General features: G+C 37.0%; 1 protein-coding gene across 3 annotated transcripts in view; it reads left to right on the top strand.

The window, feature by feature from the left end:
- Positions 1-16,448, top strand: part of XRCC5 (X-ray repair cross complementing 5) — a 52,443-nt gene that overhangs the window by 23,166 nt on the left and 12,829 nt on the right. For 2 of the 3 annotated variants that reach the window (XM_057430337.1, XM_057430336.1), the window contains exons 11-16: positions 26-163; positions 1,557-1,647; positions 2,873-3,006; positions 7,669-7,865; positions 12,207-12,300; positions 13,726-13,795. In XM_057430337.1, coding sequence (XP_057286320.1) covers positions 26-163; positions 1,557-1,647; positions 2,873-3,006; positions 7,669-7,865; positions 12,207-12,300; positions 13,726-13,795 — 724 coding nt within the window. Of the gene's footprint in view, positions 1-25; positions 164-1,556; positions 1,648-2,872; positions 3,007-7,668; positions 7,866-12,206; positions 12,301-13,248; positions 13,527-13,725; positions 13,796-16,448 lie in introns of those variants that run through there. The other variant, XM_057430338.1, reaches the window with a different exon arrangement.

The raw sequence follows: 16,448 nt of genomic DNA, 5'->3' as shown, positions 1-16,448 counted from the left end.
TTTTTTATTTTTTGTCCCCTTCCAGAATGCAGCAGTTGCTTTTTCTGCACTTGTTCATGCATTGGATGAGTTGAAAGTGGTAGCTGTAGTACGTTATGCTTATGATAGAAGAAGCAACCCACAAATTGGAGCAGCTTTTCCATATATTAAGGATGCATATGAGGTAATATTTCACTCTTGCCTTTCTATAAAGCATCCATACTGATGCTTTGCAAATACCAATTAATAAATGATCATATTTGAACCATATGCAGTGTTTTGTAATACTGGAAGAAACCAATGTGACTTTTCAGTCATAGTACCAACTGTTAGGGCAAAGAGGTAATAAAATTACCTAGAGGTAAGAAAATTCCCTAGAAAAAATACATGGAAAAATAATGTAATATGGTTCCACTAGTATCCCCTATGATGGCTTGACAAGCAAAGATCTGGGAAGGGCTTTAAACCCTTATATTACCGGTTTAAATGGTACTGATTTTTGTTTCAGTAACATATTAATAGTTTCATTTTATTATCCTGGAACTCTGAAAATTTTTGGTATCTAAAAACAGTATAATCCCATAGTTATGTAATAAGTTGCCACTGCTTTTTTGCTGTGTGACTATCTACCTCTCTGCATACAGTCTGATGTTGTACTGGATTCCTTAAGTTTCTTAAACTGCAGATTTATTTCCAGGTTGCTTGGTAGTGCAAAATTTGAATTTGATAGTTGATGTGGCATTTCAAGCATGTCCAACTAGGCTGTTGTCATTAGATTTCCGAGGCAACTGGAACTGAGTGGACGAGTTCACAGCATTTAAAGCTGTTATTCAAGTTTATCTGGAGAGTTTGTAAGACAGTATTTACTTGAAAAGGTTATTTTAAGAAACAGGAGGCGAAGGGTTTCTTAGAAACAAACAGGAATTCTGTATGCAGCATAATCATATATGAAATATATATATAAAAAATTCTGAGACACTCAGAAGCAACACATATCGGTATTTTTGCAGCATGTTTCCACTGATCTTACTTATGAGAGTCTATTGAAAGAGCTGAATTCGTATAACATGGCGAAGCAGTGATGAAGGTGGGGGCGGACATAGCAATCTTCAGACTTTTGAAGGATGTAAACATAAAGGATGGAAAGGAATTATTTAGGGTGGTATGAACTGGAGGAGGTATTTGAATAAAGAAAAAATGAGGCTGAGAATGTAAAAAAAAATAAAACCAACTTTTGACCACAGTAAGCTATGATGAAACCTCCCAAAGCGCCAATTTATGACTTATTTAAAACTTGGCTGGTTGGAACTCTGTGCAAGAAAAATGATTGGATGACATGAAAGGTCTTTTTTCTACCAGTAAAAAATGAGGAGTATAGCCATTGCTATATTATAAAATAATTCTGTGTTTTATTCTGCTTAAAGCTGTGTTGCTCTGTAAATATTTTATTTAAATATTTTCATGCACACAGGTATTACATCTTTGGCTTTTTCTTATGTTTATATTGCCCTGATAGGGCACTCTGGGTTATTTTAGATTTCTTCAGGCTCAGTGTTTTCTTCTTTTGCCTCACTTAGTGTCTCATCTATGTTCAACTACCCTACATGGAAGACTTAAGACAGTATATATTTTCATCCTTGAAAAACAATAAAAAATGCATTCCTACAGGTAAGATAGTAATTCACTGGGCTGCTGGGCAAGGTAACCCATTTGTCTTCATTTGAGATACTCTAAAAGGGAATATTTGGCTTTCCAGTGAAAACTTTGACTTAGGAAGAACAGCCCCTTCCCTTTGGGAATATATTATGGTGATGTGATCTTGACAAGTAAAGCCTGCAGCAAAACTTTGCCAGCTTAGTTGCAAGCTGAGCAGACTTGAGGTTTGCCCACAGTTTTTTAAAACTGTCCTGTTAAATGGCTTCTGGCTTGTGTTATGGGATTAATAGTCTCACAGGATCTTCATATAGAGAGTGGAGATTTAGTCCTCTGTATCCTTTGATCTTTGAACTCATTTGTGAGACTAAATGGGCAAACCTCTGGGAGCTACGATGTGTGATTAGCTAGTTAGAATTAGAGGCATCAGCTCCATTCGTTCAAAGCTGGTCCTGTAGCTAGTTGCAGTATGGCCTGTTAATCTAATGTACAAGACAAAGAATGTATTTTCTGTGGTGTATTCGCGTTTTTTTAAAGCATGCACTTACTGGTGTCCAGGTTCAGATGGAGATTGTCTTTGGAGAGCCATAGAGCATGCAGCCATACAAAGCTTGACTCACTGTTCTGAGAATTTTGCATAGCAATGAGTTTAAATAGATGTAGTTTAAAATCAACTCCCACTTCTAAAGTTTGTTATGAGATTCATTAAATGGGTATCTGCGCATCAGGGTATATAAAGCATGCTGGGTTGTTTTCTGAAACAGTTTCCGTTTTTTTGCCTCTAACCCGTAGTTTGAGAACAAATCTCAAACCTGACTTACCAAAGCAATAGTTGGCTGTTGTGAACTGTGTTAATTTGCCATCAGAACTTTAAAAATTTATATTATGCCCTTTAGTTCTTCAAATAAACTGTTCTTATTTTCTACATGGCCTATAAGCATTCTGTTGCAAATACATCTTGAAAAAGAAGAAAAATGGAAGCAGAAGGGCAGCAATAATTGAGGTCTTGGGGGAAAAGAAAAGCTTTCTGACTTTAGACTGTAGTCCTTAAATAAAGCAGGGTGTTATTGTGTCTGCTACTCTTTATTGGCATGTTTATATCTGTAGTGTATTCTGTAGCATGTAATGACTTGGTCAAAATCTCATGTTCTGAAATGAATCTTCATTTAGAAATTTTTCCAAGAAATGCATCCATCTGTAAGCATATTTACTTTTTCTTTGTATGTGATTGCTGCCTTAGCGGATCAGTTATCTGCTGTTGACTCTTTGATTGATTCTATGAATTTGGTTTGTGAAGCTGATGATGGAGAAACTTTTGAGGACCTGTTTAAGCCCAGCAAAATCCCAAACCCTCATTTTCAGAGGCTGTATCAGGTGAGATGAACTACATGGCATTTTTAAAAACCTCGTTTTGTTAAGACTTTTCACTTTTCTGTGTTTGATTCGCATTGGAAAGATATGTATTGTGAAGATTTAATATAAATTCTTTTGTATTTAAGTAGCAAGTAGATAGCCAGTGATTTCTGTGTTGTCCCTGTCATGAGTCTTTATTCTTAAATTTTCCAGTTCCTAGGGAGGAAAGGAAATAACACCTGTGCTGAGGTGTCTGCAACAGCACCAGTGATATTTACAGGACCTAGACTAGACAAATTAAAACTTGCTTGAGTATCTCAAAACTCTATTGCAGTGATCATAGTGTGGGCATAGCCTCAGTCTTCAACTTCTGGACAGAGAGAAACTGACTGAAAATCAGGGATCTCTTCAGCTTCTGTGTCCTGTCAAATCTTGAGCAGTCCACTCAGATTGATCTGCTTTTTTTTTTTTGCATCATTTTGATTTACATTCCTTTCATATCATGACAGTTTTCATTGAAACTGTGAGGATGAGAGACTTAATTATACTTTGGAATTCAAGTGTTCAAAAAATGACACAGCAAATTCAAAAATAAGGAAAATTATGTTATAACTTATGCAGCTGCAGAGTTGTGTCATATACAGACCCATGGAGATATATTGAGTGCATGACTCCAGTCTGAAAATTGACTGGAAATGGTGTTAAAGCAACCATGTTCATCGTATCTCAACAATTCCAAATAATTATTTTTCAGTTTACAAGTGTTGTATTTTTTTTAATTAAGAAACCTTACCCCAGCATCCACAAGCCATGCTACTGTGGTATTGTCAAAAGAGCCAAAGGATCTGAAGGTCATATATATGTTTCAGGAATATATGTAAGCCCACTCTTTTAAAATCTTACTCTGATTGAAACTTGAAGAACTCACTGTTCCCTTCAGATTCTGCCAGTCGTATTGACAAGACAATATGTAACTGAATGCAAGGTTCGTTCAATAGAAGGTTATTGCTGGGCAAGAGCTAAAAATGGCTTGATCTCTGCCTGGCTAGTATTGTAGGAAGGATTTTAAGGCTTGGTATTAAAAAATAAACATAGTTTTGCTTGTAAATGAAACACATAGGGGATAGAATATCCTCTGTTATGTTGCTAGAAACAATTTTGCATTCTTTTGGTTCAGTGGATATTGCCTGACAGATGTTTCTCTAGGTGTGCCATTTGTCTTCTGGAACAGTGTGATGGTGGTGTTGTAGCAGTTGAGGCAAGGGCTAGAAGAGAGTAACTGTGTAAATCACCAATTTCCTTAGAGGGTAATAGGATTTTGTAAGGGTGAATACTACTGGTGGAAAAAGTATTTATTGATTGTTTTGATGTGCTGGGTAGTACACAGTTCCTGTCCACAGTGCTTGCTGTTTATAAAGCCTTAAATTGCCAGTCCTTTTAGTGCTTTCTTTTGGCCATGCATAGCCCCATTTTTTAATTTTTTTTTTTTTATTTTTTGTGGTTACAAAACTGCTATTAATCTGTGTAAGTTGCAGAAAGATTGTTCTCTGCTGCAAAGATGTTCCAGATTCTTAATATTTTGCTCGCAGACCAAGTGGCACTGCTGATTCATTAAGAAATACAAAGAAAAATTATGCAGCATTTTTTGAATGTAGCCAGTAAATTGATTAGGCTAAACAGCACTTATAAATAATTTGGAAAAACAACTCTGAAGAAAGGATGAACTTCCTAATTTCCTTGCTCTGTTACCTTATGAAGATACTTGGAATGGTAAGTGACAAGAGCCAGGATTTAAACAGAAACATCAGGCTAAATTATATCTCTGGAAGTAGTGGTAGGCATCAGGAAATGACAGAGTGGGTGAAAAGCAGTTGTTAAGCTTGCTGGAGTGGAAGATGAGGAATATCCTACATCCAGAGTTTCAACTTCTGTTCCTTGCTTCAAGAAAAGCCGGAGTGAACTTCTATTGCTTTTGTGGTAGCAGACTTCCAGCATCACTGTTTAAGTTGTTCCTCTTAAATACAGGGGTTTGAAACACGTACGATATTTGGGGAACACAGTGCATTTTATTTGATAGCCAATAAACCAATTCCTCTGTACTGAGACAGACCTGGGGGAAGGCTTGTGAGCACAGTAGCCTGCAGCATCACATATTTCATGGGATCCAGCTGCAGAGTCTGCCTCTAAATATGCTGTAATGGCTCTTGTGTAAAGTGTGTAAGTGACCCTAGAGGACTGAGCTTGTTTATAAATGGTTGGACTGTATGGTTATGTTCTTTCAAAAAGCAGAACAGAAGGGGCACAGGAGGTTGCTCACAGAAGTCTAAGGGCTTTAAACAAAAAATAGTCTTATCTTTGGTTGAATGTGGTGGATCTCTTGGAAGGTCATTTCAGCTGTAAACTGAACTTTAAGACACTCTTGTTGGGATTCAGTTCGCACAGGTTTAACCACCCAAAAGCTAGATAACTAGTGTAGGCTGACTTGTCCAAGCCTGTTCCATAATCCATGGAATAAGAACATTGGGAAAGTAATTGATCCTTCTTGTTTTGGAGATCGTAAGTACATGATCATTGTGGTGGTGTAGAGATAGGCTAGATGCTTATCTTTTAGCTAGCCGAATCTGCCTCTTATTTCTAAGGCTTTAAATACTACCAGGTTGCTGTGGGATTTATTATTGATTTGCTAAAATATGTTCTTTACAAAAGTGTGTTTCTAAACGCTGTGTGGAAGTGAACAAGGCAAGATGCTTTCTTGCAGTAAATTCCTGTCTATTCATGCATTTATGCCATTTCTTATCATGGAATAAATTCTTTGAAAAGCCCACTTCTTCATTTCATTGACCAGCATCTTAGCATGATGCCTGTTTCTGAAAGCTTGCTACATCTCTAGGCTAGAAATGTAAGGAAATAAGGAAGAGCAAGGAGGAGCTAGTACGTTGCTGACAACACGCATGAAAAGAACAGTGAGTCTGGATGCCAGTGGCAGTGTGGGTTGCTTCTAGCTGGTGAAAGTAGGAGTGGTTCTTGCTGAGCACAGAAGGAAGATGAAGCAAGTTTAAAAGGGACTGTTTGGAATTGGAAACTCCAGGTTAAGTCTGTTTAACTTAATTTCTAATTAGCACCTGAGTTTTGATGGTACCTACCATCTCAGGTTTCAGACGTAGTTGTCTACTGTAAAAAAGAGGAACAAGTGGAGGTTGTGGCTACTTGATCTGCTCAGCTCTTCCAGTTGCACACGTAATGATTTCAGATGGGAAACACATTCACAACAGCAGACTTAATTTTTTCACTTCCTGAGTTTAATTCAATTCTCTAATGTTGTTGTAATATTGTTTTTTTTGTATCACAAGAGCCATTACTGCAGCTTCTAGCAACATTTTTACTCTCTTTCAAAATAATTATGCCTTAAATCATTACAAGTCTTTCCAAATCAGTAGCCTTGTGTAACTGCCTCCTTTTGACAGTATGCTTTAATATGGATTGGAATCTTAATAGCAGCATGAAAGCACATCAGTATTGATGTGTAGCATATGGTCTGGATTTTCTTTATTGGCAGCTTTTTGGTATGAATAGAGGGTTTTGTTTGTTTTGGCTTTGTTTTTTAAATTAATGGCATGTCTGACAGCCAACAGGGGAGCAAATTTCTGCTGTATTTCTAGTTTGCCAGGAGTAGTTACCTTCACACGTGTCTAACACACCCAATAGAATGAGCTTAGAAAAATCATGTACATTATGTCCCTTCCAACCCAAACCATTCTATGATTATGTGGTTTTATGCATGTGTGTGTGGATGCACTGGTATCTCTCTCTCTCTCTCTCTCTCTCCACACACACGTACACATGCATTACACATGCATCTCTTCTGCTATTCCACACTTCACAACATTTAAGATACCTATTTTGCTTTTAGGGTTCTCAGTGGAATTTCCATAGTCTGCCTCATTAACCTTATCTCTCTCCTTTGCTTGGTTCCCTAACTGTGTGCACTGTCTTTACACTTTGGTGAAAAAGCCTTCTCTGTAGTTCCTACCATCTGTTCCAACTTTGGTGTAAGCTGTCAGGCCCCTTCATTCCCTCACTCTTTCAAAGCTGATTTCCAACCATACCTGTTTTCTGTGTCTTACCTGTGTACATTTAACTCGTCTCTTTTCATTTGCTCTTAAGCTGGTGAAAATTTCTCTTGTATGCGTATCGAGTATTATTGACTAAGAAGAAATATGTTCTTTGAGGGATAATAAACTGTGACAGTAACTGGAATACGTGATTGGGGTATATATCTTCTTGCTAATTCCTAATTTTGGAATGTGTAGAAATCTCTCCCATGTGACTCTTTTATAATAGATCTGCATTTTAAAGACAAAGTGAAGTTAAAAAGCTGAATAGATGCAGATGACTGGGGTTTTCCTAATAATTTTCATAGAACTCATGCCAGTGAGTGTGGGAACACTCATCTGCATCACTATTCTTGTTTAATGTTATTTATCTTCTTAAACAGCTTACCAATTGACTTTCAATCCACTTCTGTAGTGGAGCACTTGTGAGCTGGAATATTTCTCAGCAATATGAAGACTACTCTTTAATATGGAAGATATTTTGCATTTACCATATGGTGTCAGGCATACAGACATTATATTAAAAGCACATAAACTAAAAGCTTTTCCCTGCTGAAATTGTTTCTTGCAGTGTTTGCAGCATAAGGCTTTTCACCCCAATGAGCCATTGCCGCCAATTGAAGAGCACCTTTTAGAGATGTTGGAGATGCCCAGTGTGGTAAAAGAAAGGTGTCAGGGTCCTCTTGAAAAAATAAAAGCACTTTTCCCCCTAAAGGAGGTTGTCAAGAAAAAAGACAAGAAGACTGCTCAAGACATCTTCAAAGACAAGTAAGTTGGAAGTTGTACTATGGATTTTTTTAAACTTTGTTTTACACTTCAAGTTGTTTTTGCTGGATGAAGCAGTCTCAGGGTCTTCAGAACATAAAATCAATGAGCTACACAATATAAAAACACTGATCTGATCGGTGGAGAATATTGTGGTACCACAGTATGTCTGGGGTATTTTGTGATTAACGGTGGTCTTACTATTATTGGGCAAGACACACTAGGAAGTGTTCTGTAGCTTTCTCATATCTGTATTTGTTGTCACAGAATCCCTCAGGTTGGAAGGGGCCTCAGAAGCTTTCTTTTTCAGTCTGCTGTGAAAGCAGGGTCATCTGTCGTCTAAGTATGTAACTTACAGCTTCATCCAGTCTGGATGGAGACTGCATATCCTCTCTGGGTAACCTGTTGCAGCTTACTCTCTCTGTTCACTACTGGTAGTTAACAAAACAGTTCAAATAAGAATAACAGAGGGTCTAATTTAGCTTAGAATAAATGCTGCAGGGCTTTAAACTAGGTTTAAAGATGAGCCTTCTCAGCATGCTCAATTTAAGTTGTTCTGCAGCTTTCATTTTTGAATACCAAATCAAAAGAAAAGCAGCTTCATTATTATCTGCTGTGCAGTAAATGTGGATGTCTTGAAAAATCAAACTGCTACAGACACTTTCTGGAGCATCTATTGTCTGAAGAGTTTTTAACTTTTTTTTTTTTGTTGTTACATATACTATGTTTACTTTATTTGTGCTGCAGATATAAAGAATAAATGTTTAATTGCTACTGCAATAGTACTGTCACTCCAGCCAACTCAATTTGCTCAAATGAAATCTGTGTCTTAGAGCTTAATTTGTTGAATGTTTATAATATAACCAGTGGGTTCCCTGGGATCATAGAATCATAGAATGGTTTGGGTTGGAAAGGACCTTTAGGTCATCTAGTTCCAACCCCTTTGACATGGGCAGGGACACATTCCATGAGACCAGGTTGCTCAAGGCTCTGTCTTACCCTGGCTTTGAACACAGGGATGGAACATTCACAACTTCCTTGGGCAACCTGTTCCATGCCTCATCACTCTCACATGTTGGAGAGCTTTTAGTTAGCTCCTTCTCCCTCCCTTTTGTAGTTTTTTTATCTTAGTCCTTTCAGTGCTAGGAACCATGTCTTTGAGCCATTTTGAGACCTTGGTTATCTGAGCTGTCATATATCCATTATCTGGGGATGACTAGAGCCTTGTCAGCATGTTGTCTTTGGGAAGACATGACATAGGACTTCTCACATTACTTCTATAGAACAATGACTGCATTTCTGTATACAAACTGGGAAGCACCTTGCCTTTTGTTTTGTTCATTGCTATGTGTCCCTGTCTTCCTTGGTGTGTCCTTGAATTCATACTGAGCAAACTCTTCTGTCCATGCTCTGTGCCCCAGTTTCTCTCGTATGTGTGTATGCATAAGTAGATTTCTGTGTGTACTTTAAAAAGGTGATAGAACCAGTTAAAAAAAACTCAGACAAACCCAAAGCAAAATCAAAGAAAGTAAAACTAGATTCAAACAAGCTAGAGAGAGAATATAAGCAAAAATTTATTGGTAGTTGCCTAAAAACATATCACCCCAAAGGCATCAATTTGACAAGCAAGTAGGAGAGCTATTTTGTTTAAAAACTGGTTTCCTTTAGAAGGGTGATGAAAGCAACTATAAAAATAATTAAGATAGAAATTCATGTAGGGCATTAAAATTGATTAAAAAAAAAACTGTAAGGGAAATAAAAGGATACAAACTCAATTATGCAAAGAAGAATGAACGGTAATAGAGCTTTAGAAATTGCAGAATAAATGATATTGCTGTAGTAATGGATGGGTATAGTGGTATTGTCATTGCTTCAACAGAAACATTAATTGTATGGTTTTCTGTGTTTGGGGAACAGCTGAGGGATATCTTTTGATAAAGAAGAGTTAAATAAACACTGTAGAGATACATCACTGTGACAATGACGAAGAAAAATGTGTAACAACAAATAACATTCAATAAAACTATCAGATCTAAATGATTTGCACTAAAATGTTTTGAAAAGTTTGTCTAGAAGCTTTCCTGACCTTTTTTTTTTTTCCTAAGCCTAATTTGTGTCTCCTATCATCATATTGACCAGCTTCATCTCCACGTAATTTTTAAGGTCTAGTGGGATTAAGGCAGCATAAATGTAGGCATGCTATCTTAACACAGTTTTTAATATTCAGTATTCATTTGTTTCAGTTTTGCTAAGTTTTATGTAGTTTAAAAAATCCAGTAAAACAGAAAGCGTTTTACTTTTTCCTTCTTAGGTTGGCTTTGGAGGGGCTGTTGCCTCATGCAACTTTGCATATGTGAGAGGCTTCTATATAAACGCAGAAGTGGGTGTTTTAAATTAATCTTGTATTTCATTAATTTTTCTCAAATAGTAGTTGCACGTTTTACAGTTTAAAAATACTGGTAATCAGTGCATTGCCAGTAACAGATTTTAAATGTCAGATTCTTGGCTGGTATAAATGGGTGTGGATTCATTAGTTTCTACTGTACTGAACTGATTAATGACAGCTGTGGATTTGGTCCTCGGCAGTTAAATGCAGCATCAGCGTTTACGTTCTCCTCCTTCCTCCAATCCCCAAGCATTTTGCATCAGTAAAAATAATGCAGGAGGAAAAAGATTTCAAGACATTGCAACTGATTGCAAAACACCTTTGGAGAAAAATATTCTAAAAGATAATTTCCATTGTTCTTTGTACCTTTCATCAAAGCACATCAATATACAAGGATTTTGGTTCAAGTGGAAGATGTAAACTCACTGCTGTTAAAAAAGTATCAGTTTCTCTCCATTTTACAGACTAGCATATTTGCTGTCCAGAATAGTTAAGCGCCTTGTTCAAGGTCAGCCAGAAAGTCAGCAGGGTTGAGCATGAAGCGAGGTATCCTATTCTTGTCTTGAGGCATAACCGAAGTAGTAATTTCTCCTGGAGTGATAAGTAAGGTTATGTTGGATGACAGGAGTTGCTGAGGAGAAGGGATTTCATTTCGGTAGTGACAAAAATAAGTATAGGACAGAGAAAACTTCTGAAACAAGGTGGGATAGACACTGATTGTAAAGTAGGGGAGGGGTGTGCTATAGGAAGTAAAAAGGAAGACTGTGCAAGTGCCTTCTAATAGTTGATTGTAATGTGCAATGCAGTTTTTAGAAATCAGTTTTAACCTTGTAGAATGCAAAGTGGCATCTAGTCTAGGAGCCTTGGCTTTGTCCCTATAGTCTTTTCACTGTAGTAGCAGAATTTTTGAGAAAAACTTTTTACTTTATTTTGGGATTTCTTGGACGCAGATGCTGCCATTCAGATAGCTGAGTAGCTTTCAGTCATTCTTAAACTGAAATTGATTCTTCTGTGTCAGTAGCCTGTCACATTAAGTGACACAGAACACAGCATCTGATTTTCTTCCACTTTTGTGATTACCTGATTTTCTTCTGTTGCCAAGATGTGCTGTAAAGTTTGGCATGTTAGATGTTACAGTTAAGATCCTAGTTTGAATGTACACTTTGGTATATGTTACCTGTCAGGACAAAGCAACAAAGTAGCTTAAATTCAAAATTAGCTTTTTTAGAGCAACTGTCTTTTGAAAGCATTTTGCAATTAGCTTAAAATGTCCTGAGAGTTCTTACGTACTTAATTGGGGTGTGTCTAGCAGGTTTTGACTGCTGTATGTGGAAGCTTATAAAGCTCTTGTGTGCTGGTGGAGAGTGTGGGTCATTAGACTCAAAAGCCACCACGTAAACAGTTTTGTAGCAGCTATCAATTCCAGTACAGGAACTAGCAGGTAATTTTTGAAAGTAAATAATTTTTTAATTTAAATGTTAATTTTTTTTGCTATTTCTATTTACAACAAATGTGGCAAGAATACCAAATGTAATATACTGTAATGTGTGTAATATATTACTGTATATGATATACTGTAAATCAGTAAATTATAATATGTAAATTATCAAGGTTAATGCAGTATACAGGTTCAAAATAAAGTGACTGGAGATAGTCTATATTTAGAAAAGTGGAAAAGATGTGTATAAGTAAATTCACTCCTGAAATAAGCATGAATAATCTTGCACCTTCAACAAGCAGTGCCTTTGCTTTATGCCAGGATAAAGTTTGATCTGTGTTTTTACTGTCTGCTTTGTACAGTGTAAGGAAATACGAAAACTGGTTTAGTGTTAATTTAGGAATAGTTGTATCATGAAGTTTCGTCCAGTGTATATTTCATTAATTTACTGACTCCCTACTTAGTAGGCAGGACGGTTTACTTAAAGTGTTTGTATTAATTTCCATCCTCCTCATAGCAGCAGTGAAGGTGGACCCAACCCTAAGAAACCAAGAATTGAAGATGAAGAAGGTAGCTTTAGCATCATGAAACTTGCTGAAGGAAATGTCACCTCTGTAAGCATATTTTTACAAATCTCTTTCTTAAAGAGGAGGTTTAGTTTCTCTGTTATAGTGAATATATAGAATTCCTGATGAAAGGAATGTTTCTAGCTGAAACATGACTGAAATACTATCTACTTGTAGATTTGAAACTCTGCTAGAGATTTGCTGCCCTTAGGTCTATTTTAGCACAAATTCCCATCAGTCTTGGATATTTTTTGACGAAATTCTCCCCCAGTGTCTAGAACTCTAAAGGGCAAGCAAGCACGAGGATCTGAAGAAAACAGAATCTCGGAATTTGGGTTCAGTAGTTGAATTTTGTTCTTGCTCTCTTTCATATCATCTGCAACACAGAAGTTGCCTTCTGTGTATGAAATCAACGGTATTGCTGTGATTTTCGAGACTGTTCTCTGCTGCAACCAGGACTGGGTTCTAAATTGCAAATTTGGCTTCATCTTGCTGCTAGATCTAACTTAACTCCAGAGGTTGTTTACATGGGTAGATGAAGCCTATATCATAACTGTGCACCTTCCTTTACTTGATTCTTTGTATTGGAAGTAAAAGTGTGATTTAATATTGAGATAACTTCTGCTGTTTTTAAATGTGTTATCTTTTAAGGTTGGTCTTCAAAATGCATGATTCAGATTTTAAAAAATATTTAAAATTAAAAATATTTTAATATTCAGAATTCCTAATACAGAATTCTGATATTTCCTGAAAAGTGTCATTTCTAGATTTAAATGAAATGCTAACAGACCAAGCAAGATTATTGAAAGAGCTACAAATTATTTTGACAGCTGAGCATAAAAGTTTCAGTTATACTTGGGAGAATTTTCATTCTTGAAAGAAAATTTTAAGCAATATAATTTTTTTCCCTAAAATTACTGCATCCATTTTTCAGTAAGTGTTTATATTTTACCTTTAGTCCTTTTGAAAGGCTTCTCCATTTGTATGCCCATTTAGAGTTTCAACTTTAAGATGTCAGACTGGGCCAGAAAGGATAAATGAATTGAGTGCAAGCTTTTAATTTTGAGTGTCCCGTTGGAGTGGCAAACCAGTGATTCTGTAGCCACATGCCTGGGAGCTTCCATTCATCATTAAGCCCCTGTCAAGATTAGGGAGAGGTCTGTGCTACAGAAAGTCACAAAGCTGAACTAGCAGGTAACCTGAATTACTGTGCTTCTGACCTCTAAACCCTAGAGAACACATTTGGCTTATAACAGTGCAGCGTAGTAAGTGTAAGTTCATCTTGCTCGTGTCATAACTACCCTTTGTTGGGAGTACTGTGCCTTAACATACATTGTAAGACTTGCTTTCTATGAGTCTGCACACAGAAAAGTGTAAAGCTTCTGAACAGAAATATAAAGATCCTTGTTGCCTCATAAGAAGAAAGAGATGGATATTGGCTGATGACTGTATCATTTTTCGGACCTTTTGTAGGTTGGCAGTATTAATCCAGCAGAAGATTTCCGAATTCTGGTGAGGCAGGAAAATGCTGACTTCAAAGACGGTAAATGACTTCTATCTTAATTATGTTTAGTAGCATCTTCAGGGTTCAGTAAATTCAGGCAGTTTGTCTAAACATAAATTTCTGGTACTATGTGAGATGCTTTGGAGTTTTCTGGTTAGCTTCTAGTGCTACTTACCAAAGAAAGGTGTTGCTGAATTCCCATGTCAGTACTTGCCTTCCTCATTTGAAAGTCTTGAATACCCGTGTTTGTGTAAGATGGCACTAAACAGCTATACTGAGGCATCTGAGCCAACTCCTCAGGTGTTTCTTACAGATCCATGAAGGGTATCAGCTTCTCATCTAGCTTCACAGGATCTTTCTGACTTGAAGTGGAAACCTGTTGGCTGTGCACAGTGTGAGAAACCTGTCTTCTGCTACTTACTCTGTTCAATGAAGAAATAAGAATCTGATACCTGTGATTTAAATCTTTACATGCAAAGATCATTTTTTATTTCATGTTGTGAGCAAAAGAATGCATGGGTGCTTTTAGGGTGTAATGAACACATAGTATGTAACTCCTAAAGATGAGAGGTGATTCTGTGCACACTGAATGGACTCTGTGTGCCAGGTTGAACAGGGCCTTGGGCAACATAGTTTAGTGGGAGGTTTCCCTGCCCATGGCAGGGGGGGTTGAACTAGATGATCTTAAGGTCCTTCCCAACCCTAACCATTCTATGATTCTATGAATCTATTCTCAGTGTGCAATACGACAGGGTTTTCAAGTAGAGGCAAGGAAGAATACAAAGCACAGGTCAGCCACTGTCTTGCATGCCCTGAATCTGAAAATGCAACAGAATTACCATTTGTTTGTATGGTATTTTCCTGCTGGAATAGCTATACAGAGATACAAGTCATCCGAAGGTATCTTAAAAAGAATGCACAAGATGGATGGGGTCCTTTTTTCTTTTAAAGGGTAATTTGAAGGTTGTGTCAAGGTAAATCCCATCTACCGAATAGCCACTAACGTAGCATTTCTTTTGAAAGAAAAAGATTTGCAGAGGTGCTGAAGTGAGGTGCTAGCTATTTCAACAAGGTCTTTGGTCCTTTTAGATATAGCTTGCAGGAGCATATTAAGTAGTATATTGATTTGCAGTACACTTTGTTAAAGCCTACATAGCTATTTCTCTCCAGAATGTTCAGACCTATAAGCCAGTTAACCAGTTCTTTACCTATAGTTTGTATTAGATCCAGAAGAAATTGCTCATTGAGCATTTGAGAATTGTGTTCTCAAATGCAGTAAAGATGCACTAAAAAACCCCATTGTACAGTATGTTATACAGAAACTGTGAAGCAGTTGGCTACTTTATGGTAAGTAATTTTATCATGTAGGAAAGGTTTAAGGCGGAAATAAGTAAAGTGATTACCCTTAAAGATGGTTTAACTCGAAAGAGTGCTTAAATACGTCCACTTGGTAGCTGTGCTAGAGATAACTGCAGTACATGTTTGGATGGCTTCTGAAATTTTCAGCAACCTGATTTTATGTGTGATCTGTTCTGTAATTATAAGGTGTAGTTAGACAGAATATAGTGCAGTCACCCATTCAAAAAGAGAGACAGAGCCACTATAAATAGAAACACGTTCTTCATATTACCTTTTTCTTTTGCATAATCCTTTTTCTGCTTTCTACCTTTTAGGTAGCTTTGTACATAAAACATTACAGGCTTGTTTTTAATGGCTTGCTGAATTGCATTCGGGTTATGTAAATAGTAAAATCTACCTTAAAACTGTTTGGTGTTTCTGGGGGGGGGGGTAAGTATAATTTTATATCACATTTAATGATGAAACTTTTTTTTTTTTCCTCCTCTGCTAGAACATGCATAATGTCAAATGTCTTTGCAGGAAAGGATGATCTGTGGCATCCAAATAGCTTGTTGAAAAAAAAAAAGTTACATTTCTTATGTCACAATGCAGACAGGAGAACTACTAGGTTGCATCCTGTTTTGCTCTTTTCTTGTATAAAAAGAGCATCCAGTGTAGTCTTCCAAACTGAATAGTGCTTAGATTCTCAGTTTAAAACAAAACAGCAACAGAGGCGCCCTCTACATGGAGGAGAAAGATTGTTCAATTGTTTTGTTGAGGTGGGTTATTTTTGGTAGCTAGAGAAGTTGTAGTAATAGGGAGAGTTGTACTTCAAATATTGACAGTATAGCAGCTTCTTAATTAAGCTGCAGGTTCATGACACATGTTCTCTTCAGTCCACAGCAAGACTCCCTCCAAAAGGAATGAAGTTATCAAGACCTAAGTATAGCAAGGGGATTTTTAATTTTTTTTTTTTTACCAGTTTGTCAGAACTCCTGATGGTATATTTATCACCAAAATGAGTACCACTGCATCTCATGTAGTAGCCTCACTGGGATTTGATGATCAGGGTTTGTGCCATTCACAGGAGAAGCCTTAAGTGCAAGTTAGACAGCCTGAGTCTGATGCTACATCCCACAGGAGAAACAATGCATTTGCTGTTAGTGAGAACTGGGTCACTAATGTGTAAATAGTCTGTTTTTAGAAAATCAGAGAGTTTCAAATTGGTAAGGGTCTTAGGGTTAGATTTTCTCAAACTGATGGCTTAATTCCTGAAACAGTGATTAACTTTGTTTTGAATCGACATCTGTATAGTTTATTGCAGTAGGGGACCTACTTACAGCTTACATCATGT

The sequence above is a fragment of the Pezoporus wallicus genome, unplaced genomic scaffold (assembly GCF_028554395.1).
Source record: "Pezoporus wallicus isolate ANWC-B61680 ecotype Strahan unplaced genomic scaffold, APGP_CSIRO_Pwel_v1 contig_5261, whole genome shotgun sequence".
In the NCBI taxonomy this organism is placed as follows: Eukaryota; Metazoa; Chordata; class Aves; order Psittaciformes; family Psittacidae; genus Pezoporus; species Pezoporus wallicus.
Note: the sequence above shows the minus strand (reverse complement) of the source record. Positions and strands in the feature narration are given on the sequence as shown.